Source organism: Orycteropus afer, unplaced genomic scaffold (genome assembly GCF_000298275.1).
Source record: "Orycteropus afer afer isolate SDZICR_OR568_19922 unplaced genomic scaffold, OryAfe1.0 scaffold00207, whole genome shotgun sequence".
NCBI lineage: Eukaryota > Metazoa > Chordata > Mammalia > Tubulidentata > Orycteropodidae > Orycteropus > Orycteropus afer.
Genome location: NW_006921794.1, coordinates 3,095,773 through 3,117,505, shown reverse-complemented (window position 1 = coordinate 3,117,505; position 21,733 = coordinate 3,095,773). Strand labels below are relative to the sequence as shown.

Here is a 21,733-nt window from a genome sequence, read left to right as displayed (position 1 = left end):
TATTTTTCTTCTCACATTTTTTTTAATTTTAATTTTTATTGTGATTTGGGTGAAAGTTTACAGACCAAATTCATTTTCCAAACAGTAGTTCATACACATTTTGTTTCATGACGTTTATTGCAGTTCTCCTCAATGTAATAACTCTCTTCCCACTTCCCCCCCTTAGTTACCTCTTCTCTGTGTCCTTTCTTCCCTGCTCTCCCACCCCTCCCCCCAGCTATCTCCCTATGCAAACCTTGCCCTTCTCTTCTCCTATGATTGATCGCCGCAAGCAGTGTATCTACCTGATAAGTGATAGGTACCTGATATGCCTGTCTATTATTTGACTGGAAGTCATAGGAGTGAGTTCAGTTCCAGACCTGAAGGGTAGCTAGGGGCCATAGTTTCAGGGTTTTCACCAGACTCTATAAGACCAGCAAACCTGGTCTTTTTTTTTTTTTTTTTCCCTAATGATTTTGAGTTTTGTTCCACATTGTTCTCCCACTTTATCCAGGACCTGTGCTGAGTGGTTGACAGTGGTAGCTGGGCACCATCTAGTTCTTCTGGTCTCATGGTCATATAGGCTGCTAGACCCATGGACTAATTGTTTCCATGCACTTTTGGTTTTCTTCATTCTTCTTTGCTCTGGACGAAGAGAGACCCATCGTTGCATCCAGATGGCCATTTGCAAGCTTTTAAGACCCCAGTGGCTACTCACCGAGTAGGATGTGGAGCAATGTTTTTGTGTAGTATGTTATACCAATTGAGCTTGATGTCCCCTGAGACCATGGTCTTGAGCCCATGGGTCCAGCTGCTCGTTCCTTCTGGGCAACTGGCTGTGGCCAAGAAGCCACCACAACCTTGTCCCTTGTTAGCTCTACTATACGCCTGGACATTCTCACAGCACATACAAATACACATGTAGAAACATTGCCTACTAGCCCTGTACGTGGTCATGGGCACAATTCCACCTGCCTAGACATACCTGCTTTTTAGATATGTGGTTATTCTTATTTTTATTTTTTCGATTATTTTCCATAAACGTCAAAACATTCTTAGATTGTAGAATACTTAGGCAAGGAGTATGGGACAAAAGTATACTTCATGTTATAACTGATATAAAACAATACAGAAACCTTTCCATAGCTTGCTTTTTTTAAAATTCATTTTTAGATCTTACATTTAGAATTTATATCATGCAATGAGAAGTTGCTCTATGTATATTCATAATATAAAATAATTTTTGTTCATATTTCTTTACAGAAGTGTTATGAACAGAAGCAGTACAAAAATGGCCTCAAGTTTTGCAAGATGATTCTTTCGAACCCTAAATTTGCAGAACATGGAGGTATTGTCTCATTTATGAGAAATAAAATTGTTTTGGGGAAATCTAATTTCAAAATCAGATAGGATGTTTAACAGTGAAAGGAGAATGGCTTGGCCTTGATGCCCTCTATGAGAGCACATGCATGTTCAACATTTTGAGTTATGTTTCATGTGTCTTACTCTAGTTTGGTAGGATAGTGCCTAAGGCATTTGACTGCTAACCAGAAGGCTGGTGGTTCAAACCCACCAGCCACTTCTCAGAAGGAAATTTGGACAATCTACTTCTGAACTTCCGTAGTGATACTACCTTGAAAACCTAAGAAGGGGTTGCTATAACCCAAGAAGGGGTCACCATGAGTCGCATTCGACTCAACAGCAGTGAAGTTGGTTTGTTTTGGTTTTAGGTATAAGTGCATTATCTTTTAGATGAGAAGTGGTTGCTTGATTTATTGGGTTAAAAAGTGAACAAGGTATATATACAACTTCATTTATATTAGACCTACATTAGTACCTGTTTTGCTAATCAAGAAATCTGGAGAGGATTTTCGCTTTCATGGTAAAAAGCGAAAAAAATCTAAACTGTTGTTCAGCATTTGTTTTACAGTGAGCCGTTAAAGAGGCATCACACACCTCGAGTAGCAAGAATGATGTCACCAAGTGCCTTCCTTGGGAACTACACTCAGCATCTCAACATCAAGCTGTTATAGCTTTGAACTCTATCTGTGAACATTATATGTTAGTATTGTTTTAGACTTTATGTGTTATTTGAGTCTGGGAATGTGCAAAGATTTTTCCCATATAGATGAATTGGTTCTTTACTTTATGCCGTTTCAGCTTATTAAAGGGCTCATGGAACACTGTACTTTTGGATAGCAAGGGAAACTTGTACCACTGTTTTTATAGACCTGAATTCCCAGTGTCACTTTGAATAGCATTTAAGTTTATATCTCAGTTTTTTGTATATGAAATGAGAACAGAACTTGTAATGCAGGCAGCCCTGGGCTTATGAATGTCTGACTTATAGACAATTTGTGCTTGCCCTTCAATATTATGTAAATTTTCCCTTATTTTGAAATAATTAAAATAACTCCTACTTGAAGCAAATTCTTCATTATATTTACCTTCACTTGGTGGATGTGCAGCTTTTAAATCATTTTAAAAATCAAACATTTTTTGGACAAAAGTAAAGCTAAATAAGCACTTTTTCTGACTCTCCTACAAATTCCACTTAAGGACACAATTAGGAACAGATCTCATTTGTAACCTGAGGATTGCTGTACTGAAGTTACAGTATAAGGTACAGTCAGAACATTTTATCATTGTTAGATACGTACTTTTTATGTTATCTGCTCACCTTAATATGTAAATATGGTACTGTTAAATTGTGTAACTTGTGGTTTTTTTTTTCTGGCACTGGTGGTATTAATAAGTTTGTATTTGTTTATATCATCCTTTCTCACTGGTGGCTAATGTTAGAAGGGCGGATCAGGTTAGGCATGCAAGTAAGTAATGGTCCATTAGCAAAGCTATTGGTCCAAAGCAAAGCTAATTGAAGGCTTTGGAAACTTTTAAACTATAGAACCCTTGTCTAGATGGGAGCTTTTAAAGAAGTTCAGTATGTACTAGGTAAAAGATGTTTATAGTGGCCTTCTGAAGGGAACCATGAGAAGCCACACAACTCAGTTTGAAAACCATTGATTTTGCCCAGTTCTTTTCTTGTGGATGATTCCAACAAATATTTCATCCTAAACCATCTTTCATTAACTTTGTAACGTATTTTTGGTTGTCACTTCTGTAGTCCAGTGTTGTCCTTTTGAAATACAAACTGATATTAATTAGGTGGAATAAACTTGTTATCAAAGCTGAAACCTGTTCCAGTATTGAATATATGTCTTCAAATTGTGTGTATGTCTCCCTTAAAGGGAGATTGATAGTTTTTATAGGGTCTAAATTAGATGATGATTTATTTAGAATTGATCTCAGGTAAAATCTGTGGGAATGCTAAAAGAGATTTAATTCAGCAAAGACTCTTTTTATACTTGTTATTTATTCAGCAGAATAATCTCAACTTCTTTGATTCAGTCTTCTGAAGGACAGATAGGGTTTTAGCAATTTAGTCCCAGCCTAAGGAATTTCAGAAAGAACTCAGGCTAAGTTTTAAGCAAATACTTATATATAGTTTCACTTTTTGTACTTAGAGACAAGTACTTCTAATTATGAGATTGAAGAGATGAATAATGGTGGAAGAGGGAAGTGGAGAGTTATTGCTTAAAGTGTACAACTTTCTGTTAAAGGTGATGAAAAATTTGGGAACAGATAGTGGTAAGGTTGCATAACACTGTGAATATAATTAATATCACTGAATTGTACATGTAAAAATGGTTGAAATAGCAAATGCTACATATATTTTATGTATTTAACAATTAAAAATGATAAAATATTGGAAGAGTGATAATCCTTCAGGTTGCAAATATTAAAATTAAGAAGGAAAAATAGTCTGTCTTAATAAAAGAGAGGTTAAAATTATTTTTCAGAGACTTTGGCTATGAAAGGATTAACACTGAACTGTTTAGGAAGGAAAGAGGAAGCATATGAATTTGTTCGTAAAGGACTGCGCAATGATGTCAAGAGTCATGTCTGTATCCTTTCACGGTAGTTGAATAGTTTAATTTCATTTACATAGTTTCCATTTATTAGTTTCTTATAATTCAAATTTGAAAACTTTACATCAAAAATTTGCAGTGTACACAAAAGAGAATTTAACAAACAGTTTTTACCCATTACTCATTTCAGTAATTATCAATGTTTGTGTTACTTATTTCATTTTTCCTTTCTACTTACTTGCTTATTGATTGGAATATTTTAAAGAAAATATCTACACAATATGTGTGTGTATATACTGCAGTTGTGCTTAGTATGAGGTAAAAGTTACTTTGATAATTATATGTGAACTTGAAATCCATTGTTTTTCCTTACATATCCATGAACTGAGCGAAGCTTTGCTATTATTCCAAATACTGACTTTTAGTTATTTACCTATATAGTAAAATTTGGGTCTTCAAACTTTCTTTTTGAAATTTTAGAAGAAAAATTTAGAAGAAACTTGTTTTAAAACGGATTTTACTTACTATTAAGTATGGCTTATTGGCTCTTCAGCTTGGTTTCTGTTGCACTGGGACATAGATGTTACTTCGGTGGATATGTAGAATGATCTTGGTAATATTTTTACATTTTTAGCTTGGGGATCTCTTAAAATACTAAATGTTTATTTACCCCAGTGCTTACTCCAGAATGAAGAGACAGGCTTGTAAGTATGATTGTTTGTTTTTGACTTCAAGATATGATAAGATTTTATAATAAACAAAATTTAGTTTTTAATGATCTTCTTTAACATTATTAGCCAGTTAAATAGGCTTACATGTTACTTTAGCGATTACTGTTGTAAAAGATAATTGCAAGTTTTGGATAATATTCTGTTTCACATATGAAATGTTGAGATAGTGAAGTGAGGGAATATAGGGTGGGGAATATGAATAATTTGTACCAAGAATTTCCTAAGATTACTTTAAAAATATTATGAAAAATTTCAAAAACATAAAAATAGAATAGAATAATTAACTCCTGTGTGCCCATCTCCCAGCTTCAGCACTTTAACAATTGTCAGTTGACAGTTTAACAGTTGTCACTGTCCCCCTCTCCCCACCCTAGATCATTCTAAGCAAATTTTAGACAAAATACCTTTTTGTTAAAGTACGTTTTATATTAGATGTGTAACGTAGTGTATTCTAGTATCTGTGAATGTCTCTATTTCCTTAACTTACTAGGTTGGCATGTGTATGGACTCTTGCAGCGTTCTGATAAGAAATATGATGAAGCTATTAAGTGTTACAGAAATGCCCTCAAATTAGATAAAGACAATCTGCAAATTCTGAGGGATCTGTCTCTGTTGCAGATCCAAATGAGAGACCTAGAAGGTTACCGAGTAAGTACTTCAGCCTGAAATCTATGTTTTTACAATAGATAAAATTTAAAAGCGTGTGAATTTAGAATGAGATGAGCATAGGCTAAGGTCATGTAAATTTGATTGCTCATTACAGTTTATATTAGAAGGGGATAGTCACTTGGAACCTCCCTATAATAATAGTCGTGGAACTTCATTTTATACTTGCTCATCAAAAAAGATAACTTTATTTTTAAGTAGAATATCTCTTATGTGCAAAATATTTCACTAGGTTCTTTATGGGTTTGACATTTACAAATTTGGTTAAACCAATAGAACTTGTATATAAATATCCCCCCCAAAAAACAAAACAAAACAAAATACCAATCAGTTACCGTCAAGTCAGTTTTGACTCATAGCGATCCCAGGTATTTCAGAGTAGAACTGTGTTCCATAGGGTCATCATGGCTGTGACCTTTTAGAACCAGATCACCACGCCTTTGTTCTCAGGTGCTTCTGGGTGGGTTTGAACTGCTCACCGTTTGGCTATAGTCTAGCATGTAACTGCATTACCAAGGGACACCTGAAATGAAATATAATCACAATCAACATTAATTCACTTCTTTTATTATGGATCAGTAAATACCAAACAACAAGAGAAGGATTGCCATAGATCAGTCTTCCTGTAGTTCAGATTGCTCTAGACTTATATCTTCCATTTTCTGCTGGGTGTCTCCATGTGCCTACTCTTACTCTACTTGATATCCTAAATTCAGTATGTCCACAGTGGAATCCTCTCACTTTCTTATGTGGAGGCAGTCACCAACTCTTTTTATTTATTTATCTATTTATTTATTTATTTATTTTTAATTTTATTTTGATTTGGGTGAAGATCTGCAGAGTAAATTCATTTTTCATACAGCAGTTCACATATACTTTGTCTCATGACATTGACCAAAATTTACAATGCAATAGCTCCCCTCCCACTTCCTCCCCGTAGTTACCTCTTCCCAGTGTCCATCCCTCCATACTCTCCTGCCCCCTGAGCTGTCTCCTTGTGCATAAGCAGCCCTTCCTTCTCCCATGATTGTTCTCTCCAGGGTGTGTGTCTACTTGAGGTAAATGTTTAACTCACTTGCCTGTTCTTTGTTTGGCTGGAAACCACAGGTGTGGGTTCAATCCCAGACCTGAAGGGCAGCTAGGGGCCATAGTCTCAGTGGTTTCACCAGGCTCTATTGGACCAGCAAACCTGGTCCCCACCTTCTTTTTTTTTTTTTTTTTTTCCCTAATGATTTTGAGTTTTGTTCCACATTGTTCTCCCACTCTATGCAGGATCTCGTACATCCCTTCCAAGTGGATGACAGTAGTCACCAATTCTTAATAGTTTTCTTAAGTAAATCTTTCATTTACTTCTTACTTTGCCTGATACTGCTATATAAATCCTTATGTTCTATGACTAGATTGTTGCAGCAGTTTCAAAGGCTTCTCTAAGCTTAGTAGTGGCACTGTTCTTTAAGGTTGTGTGATTTTTTTCAGTGGTGCTCATCAGTCTCTCTGTTGTAGGAGTTAAAGTCAGTTACCTTTAGGAATAAGGCAAAGACATTGAGAATATTGGCAAGGGAATGGTTGCTAAGCTAGGTAGTGAAACAAATGAAGATAAAAGAAAGCTGGTGGTTGAGAAGTGAGGAAGACAAGGTACTCTGTCAAAGAACAAAGGTAGAAGTGTTGCCAGGTGAGAGTGTTGTTGGATGTGTCAGGGTGGTAGTCAAAGAGTGAGATATCTTTATTTATGATTTCTTAGTGGCAATGAAGTCCAAGATGTGGTTGTGGGAGTAGGTCCCTGAGTGGTTAAAAGAGAAGATTATTAAAGATAAGGGAGTCTTTGGACTGAAAAGATAGGTTGTTGGGTGGGTGCACCACATTAGTGTTACATTTACCCAGGTAATGGCAGGATTTGGGAGAGAAGAAAACGGAGCCAGGTGCCAAAGACATTAATTTTAATGAAAGAGGGGGAGTGACAGAGAAACAATGGTGAAGATAAAGAGAGTGGTATAGCTCAGTGTCATATACAGTTAGGGTTCTTCATGAGACTTTGTTCCTCTTAAAATTTGGAGGTAGAAATCAGCTATGAAATATGGAGACTGTGTAGGGAGGTTGGATGTTTTTTGATAGTATATCTTGATTTGTCTGAGGCAGCCATGGAGTTTCTGGTGTTTCGTCCCTAATGTCATAGATGATGATCTGTCTTAACGATGGTAGTGGTGTTAACTGCTATAAGAGTCCCATTGTAAGTTTGGCTGTTTACCCTGGCTTTGTCTACCCTGTCTGCTTTAGTTCCTAGCTGGGAAGCAGTTAAGCTTATGGGGTCCATAGTGACAAGGTAAATATGTTGTAATTTCCTATAACAATTTATATATAGCAAATTTCAGTTTTAAAAAAGCTGTCTTTTTTCTTTTCTAGGAGGCTTAGTTACCAGAAACAATTCTCATTGCATAAAGGTGATTTTATAAAATAGTGTAAAAGCATGGGCTCTGTCGACAGCTTTTCAGTGACAGCTTTACAGTGAACATTACAGGGTGTTTCAGAACTTAAGTAATTTAAAATAAGTAATATAAGACATTTCTGTTTTATTCTAGAACTGATGTTTGTTGATTGAATTAATTATAAAAGTATTAAATACAATTATTGTCCTAAAATGCTGTGATAAAATATAAATATTTTGAGAAGGTTAAACAACTTTTAAAAGTTACTTTTTTTTTTTTTTTAAGGAGACAAGGTATCAGCTTCTTCAGTTGCGCCCAACACAGCGTGCTTCCTGGATTGGATATGCTATTGCATACCATTTGCTGAAAGATTATGATATGGCACTGAAACTATTGGAAGAATTTAGACAAACTCAGCAAGTAAGAACTTGGCTTTAATGTTCTCTGCTACCTTTACAAACTGAAATGGTTGATTTCTAAATTGATCCCCTCTACCCAATATATAAATTAAAGTTTTTGAAACTTAGAAAATCTTGAATAAATTTTTGAATTGGAAAAAGTTTAGACCTAGAATTCTGAATACAAAATAAATATGATAAAATTTTTTGTACACTGTAATTTTAACAATGTTCAAATGGATAAGGATAGAAAAAGAATACAGAAAGGAAGATGTCTTTGAGGTTATGGAAATTGTTTCGATACGTATTTTATAGAAATATGTTTTTAATACATATGCACTTATGTACCATTCAGAGATGTTACTGTATTTTTTGCAAGTAACATGCCCAGGTAAATAAAGCGCCCACATGTATAATTCACATAGTGCACATGGGAAACTGATACGCAAGGAGGTTGTGCAGTGTGTCCCCCAAAAAACCCCATATAACACGTGTGTTATTTGTGTAAAAATATAGTAAATAGATGTTAACATTTTTGCCACAATTGCTCCAGATCTTCTTTTTCAAAGAAATAAAATGTTCTAAAAATAGCTGAAGCCCTTCCATGTGTGTAAATTGTATACTCACATTGTGTAGATTATTCCTAGTCATGTTTACATTATTTGTAAATCCACAAAAGATACAAACTGTTATTTTGTGTATTTAACAATTTACATGAATGATGAACAATTTTTTTCATTCAACATGTTAAAAAAAATACATCCATGTAGATGTATGTAGGGCTAGTTTATCATTTTTTAACTGCTGTTTGGTGTTCATCTTAGTTATCTAGTGATGCTATTAACAGAAATATCGCAAATGGGTTACTTTAACAAACAATTTTCTCACAGTTTAGGAAGCTAGAAGTTTGAATCCAGGGTGCTGGCTCTAGGGGAAGGCTTTCTTTCTCTGTCAGTTCTGGAGGAAAGTCCTTTTCTCTCTGAGCTTCTGCTTTTAGATGATCTTTTCTGTGGCTTGGCATCGCTCTTTCCCATCTCTGCTTTCACTTGTTTAATCTCTCTTTTATCTCAAAAGAGATTGATTTAAAACATAACCTACACTAATTCTGTCTCATTAATGTAACAGAGACAACCTATTCCCAAATGGAATTACTGCCACAATAAAGGGGTTAGAATTTATAGTACATGTTTTTGGGGCACATAATTCAATCTATAACATTCCACCCTTTGCTATTCTAAAATTCATGCCCTTAGCACATGCAAAACACATTTACTCCATCACATCACCCCAAAAGTATTAAATCAACTCCAGGTCCAAAATATCATCTTCTGAATCATCAAAATCAAATATGGATGAAATCTTAGGGGTATTTCATCCTGGAGGAAAATTATTCTTCATCTGTGAACTTGTGAAATCTAGACTACAAGTTATCTGCTTCCAAGGTGGAACAGGCACAGAGTAGACATTTCCATTACAAATGGGAGAATTAAGAGGAAAGGAAGGGTTAGCAAGTCCCAAACCCAGCAGGAGAGTTTACATTAGCTTTCAAGGCTTGGAAATAATTCTCTGTTCTTTGGGACCAGCTAGCCAATGCCCCTGCCCTTTAGACTGCCCTTTAAAGTCTGGATTTTTGGTGGAGGCTTCTCAACCCTGGGCTTCAGCTCTGCCCTCCAAGCCCACTGGGATGGCATCTCTGCTCCCTTGGCTTTGGGTGGCCCCATTCTTTTAGTCCATCTGAGCAGTGACCCCACCCCCTCAGCCCTGGCAGGCCCTGTTCTTCTGATGCTTAGGCATGGCAGGCCTACCTCCTTAGCTTTGGGCTGTGGCCCTATGCCCTGGCATACCTTAACGATGTACCTTAATGGCAGCCCCACACTCATTTTTAAGTCCATCTTTTCCTCTTGTGTTTTACTATAAGCAGCAAGGAGAAACTACACGGCCCCTTTAATATCTTACTTAGAAATCTCCTCAGCTAAACATCCAAGTTCATCACTTAACAATTTATACCTTCCACCAAACATATAAACGTAATTCAGACAAATTCTTTGCTACTGCATAAAAAGCATCACCTTTCCTCAGTTGTCTACACACATGGTCATTTTATGTTAAAGCCTTAACAGAAGCACATTTAACATCCACATTTCTAGCAACATTTTGTTTCTGGCACCATATGTAGTCTCTAGGATTACAGAGACTTTCTATATACTTCTCACTTCCTGTGAGCCTCACCAGAATTGCCTTTGACATCCCTAAATCTACTAACATTCTATTCAAGGCAATCCAGGTTTTACTGTTAAACACCTTAAAACTCTTAAAGCCTCTACCCATTACCCAGTTCAAAAACCACTTCTGCATTTTAGGTATTTGTTAGAATAGCATCTCCACTTCTTGGAACCAAATTCTAAATTACCTAGTGCTGCTGTAATAGAAATACCATAAGTGGATAGCTTTAACAAACAAATATATTTTCTCATGGTCTGGGAGGTGAGAAGTTGGAATATAGGGTGTCAGTTCTTGGGAGAGGCTTTCTGACTGTTGGTTTTAGAGGAAGGTCCTTGCTTCTTTCCCTCTTTTTAAATTGTGATTTGGGTGCAAATTTACAAAGGAGATTTGTTTTACTCTCAACAGTTTGTGCACATTGGATTTCACTGCCCCAATTACAATCCTCAACCATAAAAAGCTCTCCTCCTCTCTCTTCCCTGTGACTACCCCTTCCCTGTGCCCTTCTTATCTATGCATTCCTGTCTGTCCAGCTTTCCCTCTGTGTGAATGCTACCCTTCTAATATCTCATGGCTAATTAATCTAAGAGGTGTGTCTCCCTGGGGTAGGTGGGTGCATCTCCCTGGGGTAGGTGTTCTACTTGTGAGTCTTTCACTGTTGGGCTGAAAGCCAATCCATGGAAGTGAGTTCATTTCCAGGCCTGAAATAACCTTCAGTGGTTAACGCCTGGGGCCATAGTCTTCAGGGGTTCTACCAGTCTCTATCCGACCAGTAATTGTGGTCATTTTTGTGTTTTTGAATTTTGTTCCACATTTTTCCTGTTCACTCTATCCAGGATCTCTAATTTTGATCCCTTTCCAAGTGGTTGGCATGGGTAGCTGGGGCACCATCTAGTTCTTCTGGTCTCTGGGTCGTGAAGGTTGAGCTCGCTGTGGTCTATCATATCCTTGGACTTACTGTTTCAAAGTGATTTTGATTTTCTTCATTCTTCTTTTCTCCAGACAAGGGGAGACCAGTAGTTGCATCTTAGATGGGCACTCCAAAGCTCTTACGACCCCAGTCAATATTCACCAAAGTAGGATTTAGAGGAAGATTTTTACTTTACCAGTAGAGTTTTATATTTCTTGATTCCCTACATCTTTGCGTGACATGTGGTTACATATTTATTCGTTTTAGTCAGTTTTATGGATGTGAAGAGGTTTATCTCATTTTTCTTTTAATTTGTGTTTCCTTAATTATTAATGAGGAGCTCTGGTAGCATAGTGCCTAAGGCACTTGACTGCTAACCAGAAGGCTGGCGGTTCAAACCCACCAGCCACTCCTCGGAAGGAAGGTTGGGCATTCCTACTTCTGTAGTGATACTGCCTCAGAAACCCAAGGAGGGGTCGCTATGAGTCGGGGCCGACTCGATGGCAAATAATAACAACAACAACAATTATTAATGAGCATAAATATCTTTTCACATACGTATTGACTGTTGGTGTTTTCTCTGAATTGCCTGATGATATCTTTTGCCAGTGTTGTCTACTTACTGATTTGTGGAGCTTGTTTATTTCTTTTTTTTTTTTTATGTAGTCTGTATATTAATCTTTTGTTGGTAGGAATTACAAATATCTTTAAAATCAGATCTTTAATTTCTGCTTAATGAGATGGGGAATAAAGATACTTTTTTGTTGAACCTCTAAGTGTTATAATGTGACATCATTTGGTAATATTTTTCTAGATCTAAAGTTGTCTTTATTTCAGATTATTAATATATTACTTGGATCAGAATGAGGAACTTGATTGAGCGCTCTAGAAAACATGTAATCGGAGAACAGTTTGAGAAAGTTTTCTACCTGATGATATGGGCAGAAAACATCTTTTATTATTTTCATGTGTTCTTTGTTTCTGAGATTTCTTTTTCAGTTTTTTATTGTAACAAAATACATATGATAACACATTTTTGCCATTTCACCCGTTTTTAAAAGTACAATCAATACCATTAATTATATTCACAATGTTGTGCCACCATAACCACTGTCAATTTCCAAAACCTTTTTATTACCTTATACAGATATGCAGTCCCTCTTAAACAATAACTCCTCATTCCTCCCTTCCCCCAAGCCTCTGGTAACCATTGCTGAGCCCCTACCCTTTTTTATTGTGGTAAAATATGTATAACAGAACCTTTTAACCATTTTTACATACTTTACAATTCAGTGACATAATTTTTCATATTTTGCAACCATTACCACTATCCATTTCTGTATTTTATATATCACACTTACGAGAAACTCAGTGTTTCTTACACAGTAACTCTACCTTCCCTGCTCCCACTCATCTCTGGTAACCACTACTAAACTTTAGTCTCTAAGCATTGGCCAATTTTAGATAATTCATGTAAGTGGAATCATGTAATATTTGTTCTTTGGTCATTTAGCATAATGTTTTCTTTTTTTAATTGTGATTTGAGTGAAAGTTTATAGAGCAAATTCGTTTTCCATTCCACAGTTCATATATATTTTGTTTCATGACATTGATTGTAGTCCCCATTATGTAACAGCTTTTTCCCCACTTTCTCCCTGTGGTTAGCTTCTTCTTTTCTTTTTTTTAATTGTGATTTGGGTGAAGATTTACAGAGCAAATTCACTTTCCATACAGCAGTTCACATATACTTTGTCTCATGTCATTGACTACAGTTTACCACAATGCAACAGCTCCCCTCCCACTTCCTCCCCATAGTTACCCCTTCCCAGTGTCTATCCCTCCATACTCTCCTGCCCCCTGAGCTGTCTTCCTGTGCATAAGCAGCCGTTCCTTCTCCCATGATTGTTCTCTCCAGGGAGTGTGTCTACTTGAGGTAAATGTTTAACTCACATGCCTGTACTTTGTTTGGCTGGAAACTGTGGTTAGCTTTTTCCTGTGTCCTTTCCTATGCATTCCTGCCCTCTGAGCTATCTCCCTGTACGTTTACTACCTTTCTGATCTCCCATTGTTGATATTTGTAAAGAGTGTAACCACCTGGTATAATTGTTCACCTTGTAGGGCTGTATATTATTCAGTTCTAGGCCCAAAGGGTGACTAGGGGCTGTGGTCTTGGGGGTTTTTACCAGTCTCTATCAGACCAATAAGCCTTGTCTTTTTTATGATTTTGAGTTTTGTCCACATTTTTTCCTCACTCTATCCAGGATCTCCTATTTTGATCCCTTTCTGAGTGGTTGATAGTAGTAGCCAGGTACTATCTAGTTTTTCTGGTCTTGGCCATGTAGACTGAGGTTTGCATAGTCCACTAGTCCTTTGGACTGATTGTTTCCATGTGTCTTTCGTTTTCTTCATTCTTCTTTGCTTAAGACGAGGAGAGACCCATTGTTGCACGTTAGATGGCTGCTCACAAGCTTTTAAGACCCTAGTTGCTATTTACCAAAGTAGGATGCAGAACAATGTATTTATATAGTATGTTATGCCACCTGAGCTTGATGTCCCCTGTAAATGTAGTCCTGAGCCTGCAGACCCAGCAGCTCACTCCCTCAGGGTGTTGGCTGTTGCTAAGAAGTAACCTTTAGCCCCTGTTAGCTCTATTTTATGTGTATGGTCATTCTTATAGCGTATAAATAATATGTAGAAATACTGTCTGCCAGACTTATGCATGGTCATGGATATATTCCTTTTTGCTTACCCATACCCATATCATTTAGCCTGTCTATCTGTGTAACTACCCATAGATTAATGTTGTTGTTGTTGTTATGTGCCGTTGAGTCAGACCCAACTCATAGCGAACCCTCCTTGGGTTTCTGAGATGGTATTACTACAGAAGTAGATTGCCCAACCTTTATTCTGAGGAATGGCTGGTGGGTTTGAACTGCCAGCCTACTAGTTAGCAGTCAAGTGCTTTAGGTACTGCACTACCAGAGCTCCTAATCCCTTCTCAGTAGGCCTTAAATACTTCATTTGCATAGTGTATTGACCAGTCTTTGCAAAATTCATGCCAGTTGTAGGGCAAGCTGCAGCCCAGGACCAGACAAAAAGTATCAAACCACAAGTTGTGTACAAGGGCATGTCAGTCAGTCTGGGCAAAAGTAACAAGCCCTCTGGGGTAGAAAACTAGAGCAAAGGTAAGTCCTCAGAATTTCGGGGAAAAATTCATAGGGTAAAAATTCTCATGGTGAGGACCCTCAGGTATTCAGGTTGGCTACAGATGTCCATTTGATCTGGTCAGTTTCTCCTAAAGGTTGTCCTGGCTTCACCCTTTCAAGCCTCTGATAAAATTTAACTGAGAAAATATTATTCCCTTGTTCTGACCCTCTTAAGGTATCACCATAGCAGAACCTTTAAGGGACATAATGCTTTACTATTGTATTCCAATTCAGCAGTGCCTCTCTCTTGTTCCACTCTTTCAGTTACAACTTATACAATTATAGTTTTTACAATCACAACCCTGTTAACAGTCGGCATTCACAACTGAGTCATATAATTGGATCAGCATCTTTTCCAATCCTCTCTTCCCAGACCCTTCAGGATAAGAGGAATCTGTTCAGCCTTGGGATTCTTCCTTGTCCCCCTCATTTTGAGAGTAAACACTCAGGAAGGCATGTAAGCCAGCCACTTCATGCCTTTATCTCTGCCCTCAGCTCTGGTGGTGTAGTGCCTAAGGCACTTGACTGCTAACCAGAAGGCTGGCGGTTCACCCCCACTACCCAGTCCTTGGAAGGAAGATTGGGCAATCTACTTCTGTAGTGATAACGCCTCAGAAATCCAAAGAGGGGTTGTTATGAGTTGGATCCGACTCCATGGCAGTGCGTTTGGTTGGGAGCTCTGGTGGCGTAGTACCTAAGGCATTTGACTGCTAACCAGAAGGCTGGCGGTTCAAACCCACCAGCCACTCCTCAGAAGGAAGGTTGGGCAGTCTACTTCTGTAGTGATACCACCTTGGAAACCCAAGGAGGGGTTGGTATGAGTAGAGTCTGACTCGATGGCACACAACAACAACAACATTAGATAGTTAATGTATAAATTGCATGACCCTGTCAAACCAGTACTTTGAGGAGCCAAGCACGTTCCTTGGTCTGAAGAACCTTTTGTTCTAATTGGAACTCTGAGGCTTACTTACCATCCATCCATAAGCAAAGTTCAGTCCAGGGCAAGCCATCAAATTGCAGCAATTTATACCAACTCACCATGTCATGCATTTCTCTTTCTCTTCTTCCTTTATCTGGGGCCAAGACATCTCATCACTATTTAGTCAGGATCAGCTAATCTCTAGCTATACCAGCTAGGTAAATTGATACCATCTGTAGACTTGGGAGTCCATACAACTCCTTGTACTTCAGACCAGCCAGCCCCTTCTCTCTCCCTAGTTCCTAGGGTTAGGTCAATGGCTGCCAAAGAAACTTTGTTCAAACTTAGTCTGTCTCTTCATTACTGTATCTCTCCCCCTTCCACTCATCTCCTCAACACAAATGGTTACCTCAAGCAAGCATACTAAGCTATCTACTTGCCCGCTCCCATTAACTTCTTGGCCTGGAAGGGGGTTCTTCCAATGGGCACTGACATGTCCTGTTCAACACCTTTTTCAGATTCCATAGTGTTGTGCTCCATAGGAACATCCTTGTACTGTTTATTTACCACACAGTTCTTTGGTCAGTTGAGCCTTCAGTCATTGTGGTGCTCTCAATCAAAGTCTAAATCAAAGTCGCAAATGTAAATCTCCTGATCACACAGGCTTTTGGCATAAACTCCATTTATTGTTTCTCCTTTTAGCATATCCAATCATGTACTAGCCAAAGAGCTGTTTTTTTTTTTTTTTTTTAACAGTAATCAGTAATCATTGCCATTATACATTCAGGTATTGTTTTACAAGCACCAGGTAGGGAAAACATTCCTTTAGTCAGACAAATATAGTACATTCAGATGAACACATTACCGTTTTAAACATTCTAGTTTTGTCTTCTATTTTCTACCTTTGACCATCTTACTATATGTAAACATGTGGCATTCAGTCTCTGGCTGGGTTGATCCAGAAGACCCTGGCCCCCTATCAGTTATCTTGCTGAACCTGCTGGGCTTTGACCCCAAGCTACTCTGGATCAGCTTTCCTATCCATTTCTGCAACGTAACATCTCTTACTCTACTTTAAGCCATTACAATTAGAAAAAAAAAAATTAACCACCCAAAAGTCAAAAGTTTCTCATCTCGTACTTATACATCTGTTTTCCTCCATAAACCCCATGTTCCCATGAGTCAGGAGCCATTGTGACAAATCAACTTCTGAAACCAGTTGTATAGTGGTGGTGGTAGTATTGTCAGATCTTGTCTAACTTCAAAAGGGATAATGACCAAGAGCAGCACAGTTCATCCTTAGGAGGTGGAGGTCAGATTTACTTCAATTCTCCAACTTTTATAGTCCATTTCTAACACCAACTGTAAAATGGTGGGAGTAACAGTAATTTTAGCGTCAGAACCTAACTTCAGGGGGGAATAGTGACCAGAATCAGCAAAGCTGAACCTTAAGAGATGAAAGTCAGATAGACTTCTGTTTGCCAACCTTTATATCACACCTCTAACACTAACTATGGAATTGTGGGAGTAACAGTAATCATAGTATCATAACCTGTCTAGCTTCAGGAGGATAATGACCAGAGGATCAGCCCAAACTGATTGCCTGCCATGAGGTGGAGGTCAGACATACCTCTATCTTCCACCCCTTTCACCAATTCTGACACCAGCCATCCCTCCCACAGTACTCTGTACTTCTCTTCTGGGTTCAGTAATCTGTTGCAAAGCAGGCACAGAGCTCATACGTCATACTTACAGTTCAGTGGTATTTAAGGAAGTAACAGGGTAGAGCTTGCAATCAGGATCTGGAAGCATGTAGGCAAAGTCTCCCATCTTCGGTGCAAGACTGCACTCTCAGCTCCTCTTGGGTATGCATGTTTACTCTTAGCCCCCTAAGGACAGGCTTCTCTTGAACTTGCCATTTGTCACCACTGACTATGTTGCAGGGTTCCTTCTTGGCCCACTGCTGCCAGCTTTGCTGCAGTGCCCTTTCTGGGCCTGTCATTGTCTTTACTGTTACAGCCCTTGACTTGTGTTACAACTCTTTTAGGAAGTTATTTGCTCTCTCTCTGTCTTTCCCCTGCTCCCTCCATCTTCTCACTTCTTTTTTCCCTTCTGCTGTTTCTGCTGCTTTTTCACTTCTTGCTTCTTTATATCTGAAAAACCTCTATGGGGCTGGCTGTATGTATATATGTATATATAAGGAACGCTGGTGGTGCAGTGCCTAAGGCATTTGACTGCTAACCAGAAGATTGGCTGTTCAAACCCACCAAAGGCTTTGCTGCAGGGCCCTTTCTGGGCCTGTCAGATATATATGTATATACATATGTGGTGTTGTTGTTTTGTGCCGTTGAGTCGGCCCTGACTCATAGAGACCCCTCCTTGGGTTGCCAAGGCAGTAGTATCACTACAGAAGTAGGCTGCCCAACCTTTCTTCCGAGATACATATATGTATGTATGTATATGTATACAACTCTTTGTCAGTTTTAAGATGTGGTCCCCCCAGCAGGGCCACAAATTGACCAATTCCTTCTGGTAGGCTACAGATATTTGATTTGCATAGTAGGCTATAATCACCTCATTTGCATAGTCCACAGTCACGTCATTTGCTTGGATACATTGACCAGTCCCTGCAAGGCGCATACCAATCACAGGGTAGGCTGCATTGCAGCCTAGGGCCAGACAAAAAGTTAGGTTTACATCATGCCCAGGAATAGCAGTCAACTTGGAGAAAAGTAATAAACCCTCTGGGGTAGAAAACTAGGACAAAGGTAACTTATCAGGGTTTAGGCGAAAATCTCAATCTGGTTTTCCAAAGGATTGAGGCAAAAGAACACATGAAGGAGTTCATTTTACCACAGAGACTCTCTGTATTTCTCATGGGCAGATGTGGTAGTGACATGTCCTCAGTTTTTGTTGTGTGGGATTGTCTTCATTTTCCCTTTTTGAAGGGTAGTTTTCTGGATATAGAATTCCAAGTGGACATTCTTTTTCTTTCAGCCCTTTTATTATGTCATCCCACTGCTTTCTGGTTTGGTTTTTGATATGTGGTATGTGATAAATGGGGGAGCTCTGGTAGCATAGTGGCTAAGACACTTGCCTGCTAACCAGACGGCTGCCAGTTCAAACCCACCAGCCACTCCTCGGAAGGAAGGTTGGGCAATCCTACTTCCGTAGTGATACTGCCTCGGAAACCCAAGGAGGGGTCGCTATGAGTCAGGTTTGACTCGACGGCACATAACAACAACAAATGTGATAAATGGCTTTTTTATTTCTGCTTTCAAGATTTTCTTATCTTTGGATTTCAACAGTTTGATTATGCTATATCTAGTTGTGGATCTTTTTCAGTTTATTCTTCTTGGAGTTTGTTGAGCTTCAGGTTAATGCTTTCATCATATTTGGGAAGTTTTTGCAATTATTTTTTCAGATGTATATATTTAAATTCGGAAGGAAGATGGGGCAATCTACTTCCTTAGTGATAGTGCCTCGGAAACCCAAGGAGGGGTTGCTATGAGTTGGGTCCGACTCAACAGCACATAACAACAACAACAACAACATATATTTAAATATATATTTTATTTTTAATGAGAATGTACACAGCAGAACATATACACATTCAACATTTTCTTCATGTGCAGTTCGTTGTACAGACATTGGTTATATTCTTCACTTTATGTAATTTTTGTTATTCTTGACCTGCTTATCATCATTGACTTAAACTTACTGCTCCCTAATCATCTCAGATACTCTTTTTTTTTTTAGGATTGGGGTGAAGATTTACAGAGTAAATTCACTTTTCATACAGCAGTTCACATATACTTTGTCTCATGTCATTGACCAAAATTTACAATGCAGCAGCTCCCCTCCCACTTCCTCCCCATAGTTACCTCCTCCCAGTGTCCATCCCTTCATACTCTTCTGCACTCTGAGCTATCTCCCTGTGCATAAGCAGCCCTTCCTTCTCCCATGATTGTTCTCCAGGGTGTGTGTCTACTTGAGGTAAATGTTTAACTCACATGCCTGTACTTTGTTTGGCTGGAAACCACAGTTGTGGGTTCAATTCCAGACCTGAAGGGCAGCTAGGGGCCATAGTCTCAGTGGTTACACCAGGCTATCTCAGATATTCTTTAGAGTTCATGTTGTCAGTTTAATCTCGTGCAGATAATTCTCTAAAAAATTACAGTGCTCAAGGTGAACTTTTTTTTTTTTTTTAAGCTAATTTAGCTAAACTATACTTTAGGAGCTCTGGTGGCATAGTGCCTAATGGCTCCTCAGAAGGAAGATCAGGCATTCTGGTTCTGTAGTGATACCTCTTTGGAAACCCAAGGAATGGTCGCTATGAGTCAATTCCGACTTGACGGCAGTGGGTTGTTTAGTTTAAAGATGACTTCAAGGAATAGTTTTGGTTCAAGGTTTAAATGCTTCAGATATTTTTTTATGCTTTATCATTTTGAGACTACTACTATATGTATAAGGAGCTTTGGTGGTTAGTGGATAAGGCATTTGGCTGCTAACCAGAAGGTTGGCAGTTCAAAGCCACCAGCTGTTCCTTGGAAGGAAAATAGAGCAATCTACTTCTGTAAAGATTTATAGCCTTGGAGACCTGTTGGAGGTCACTATGAGTTGGAATTGACTCAATGGCAGTGGATTTTTTTTTTTTTTTTTTGATTATATGTTTTTTGTTGTTCACTGGTGTCCCATATAGGTTTCTAAGACTTAATTTTTTCTTCTTTTATTTTTTTTGTTCAATTGACTTGTCTTCAGATTTGCTGATTTCTTCTGCCAGTTCATATTTGGTGTTGAGACCCTCTAGTGAATTTTTTATTTCACTTTTTGTACTTTTCAACTTTAGAAATCTATTTGATACCTTTTTATAATCTCTCCCTTCTATTGATACTTTTATTCAGTAAGACTTTTTCTTTCTTTAGTTCTTTGTTCAGGGGTTTCTTTGGCTCTTTAAACATATTTTATTCTATTGATAGCTTTTCTTCCTTTGTACGGATCATAGTTTATTTTTACTTTACATGTCTCTTAGGTTTTGTCAAAAATGGACGTTTTGTGGCCAGTAACATGACAACTCTGGAAATCAGATTCCTCTCCTTCCCTGGGGTTTGTTGTTGTTGTGTGTTTGTTTAATCTATATTCTTTGTTGTATGTGGCCCTGAAATTTCTAGTTAGCTTGCCGGTCAGCTAATGATCAGGCTTAAATTTCTTTAAATACCTAGAACCAATGAATTCTCCAGCCTTTGCCAGGATGCTGCGTGTGCATTTGGAGGTATACCTTTTCATACAAGGTGGTATGTTACTCTCCTTAACTTTCACTTCCTGCTTTTGTACCAGAGGTGAGAACTTAGGGCCTTTTCTGTCTTTTTTGAGTATGCATGTGGCCTTCAAGATTCTCAGGAATATTTTGGAGCTTTTCAAAGCCCTCTAGGTTTTTCTTTTAAGCTTTTTGGTTAGTCTGTTGTTTGCTCCAGCTGTTATCCATCAGACAGTTGCAGAGTTAAATTACTTGTCTATAATTTTGATGACCCCTCTGCCCCACCCAGCTACCTCAGTCCCTACTCTGGAGAGAAAGCTTTTAGCACTGGATAAATTCTGAATTAGCTGTGTAAGTGATCTTCCAGGAAACCACCAGACATTTCTCTTAATTCTTAGCATAATGTTTTTAAATTTTCACTATAGTAGACCAAGTATCAATATTTCATTATTTTTCAGTGCTGAATAGTGTTCCATTTTAATGGATATGCCACATTTTGTTTATCCATTTACTAGTTGATGGATGTATGGATAATGGCTATTTTTTTTTGGCCATTATGAATAATATGGTTATGAACGTTTGTGTACAATAAAGTTTTTGAGTGGACATGTTTTCATTTCTCTTGGGTAGATCACGGGAATTAAATTGCTGATTGTATGGTAGGTCTATATTTATTGAGGAACTGCCTAATAATTTTCCAGAGTAGCTGAACTAACATTCCCAATAGCAATATGAAGATTCCAGTTTCTACACAATTACCAGTAATTGTTATTACCTGGTTCTCTGATGCTAGGAATGTGTAGTGGCATCTCATTGTGTTTATTTGTGTTTTCTTAATGACTAATGATGTTGAACATTTTTTGTGTGCTTATTGGACATTCGTATTTCTTTTTGGATGAAATGTCTACCTAAATCTTCTGTGTATTTTTAAATTCTGTTGTTGTTGTTGTTGTTAAGTGCCGTCGAGTCGTTTCCGACTCATAGCGACCCCATGCACAGCAGAACGAAACACTGCCCTATCCCACGCCAGCCCCACAATCCCTGCTATACTTGAGCCCATCATCACAGCCACCGTATCAATCCATCTCCTTG

At 38.2% G+C, this 21,733-nt stretch overlaps 1 protein-coding gene across 1 annotated transcript in view; it reads left to right on the top strand.

The window, feature by feature from the left end:
* The window catches only part of NAA16 (N-alpha-acetyltransferase 16, NatA auxiliary subunit), a 132,148-nt gene that overhangs the window by 7,560 nt on the left and 102,855 nt on the right, over positions 1-21,733 (top strand). The window contains exons 2-5 of the mRNA XM_042781966.1: positions 1,243-1,327; positions 3,840-3,944; positions 5,130-5,287; positions 8,014-8,148. Of these exons, the coding sequence (XP_042637900.1) occupies positions 1,243-1,327; positions 3,840-3,944; positions 5,130-5,287; positions 8,014-8,148 (483 nt within the window). The remainder of the gene's footprint in view (positions 1-1,242; positions 1,328-3,839; positions 3,945-5,129; positions 5,288-8,013; positions 8,149-21,733) is intronic.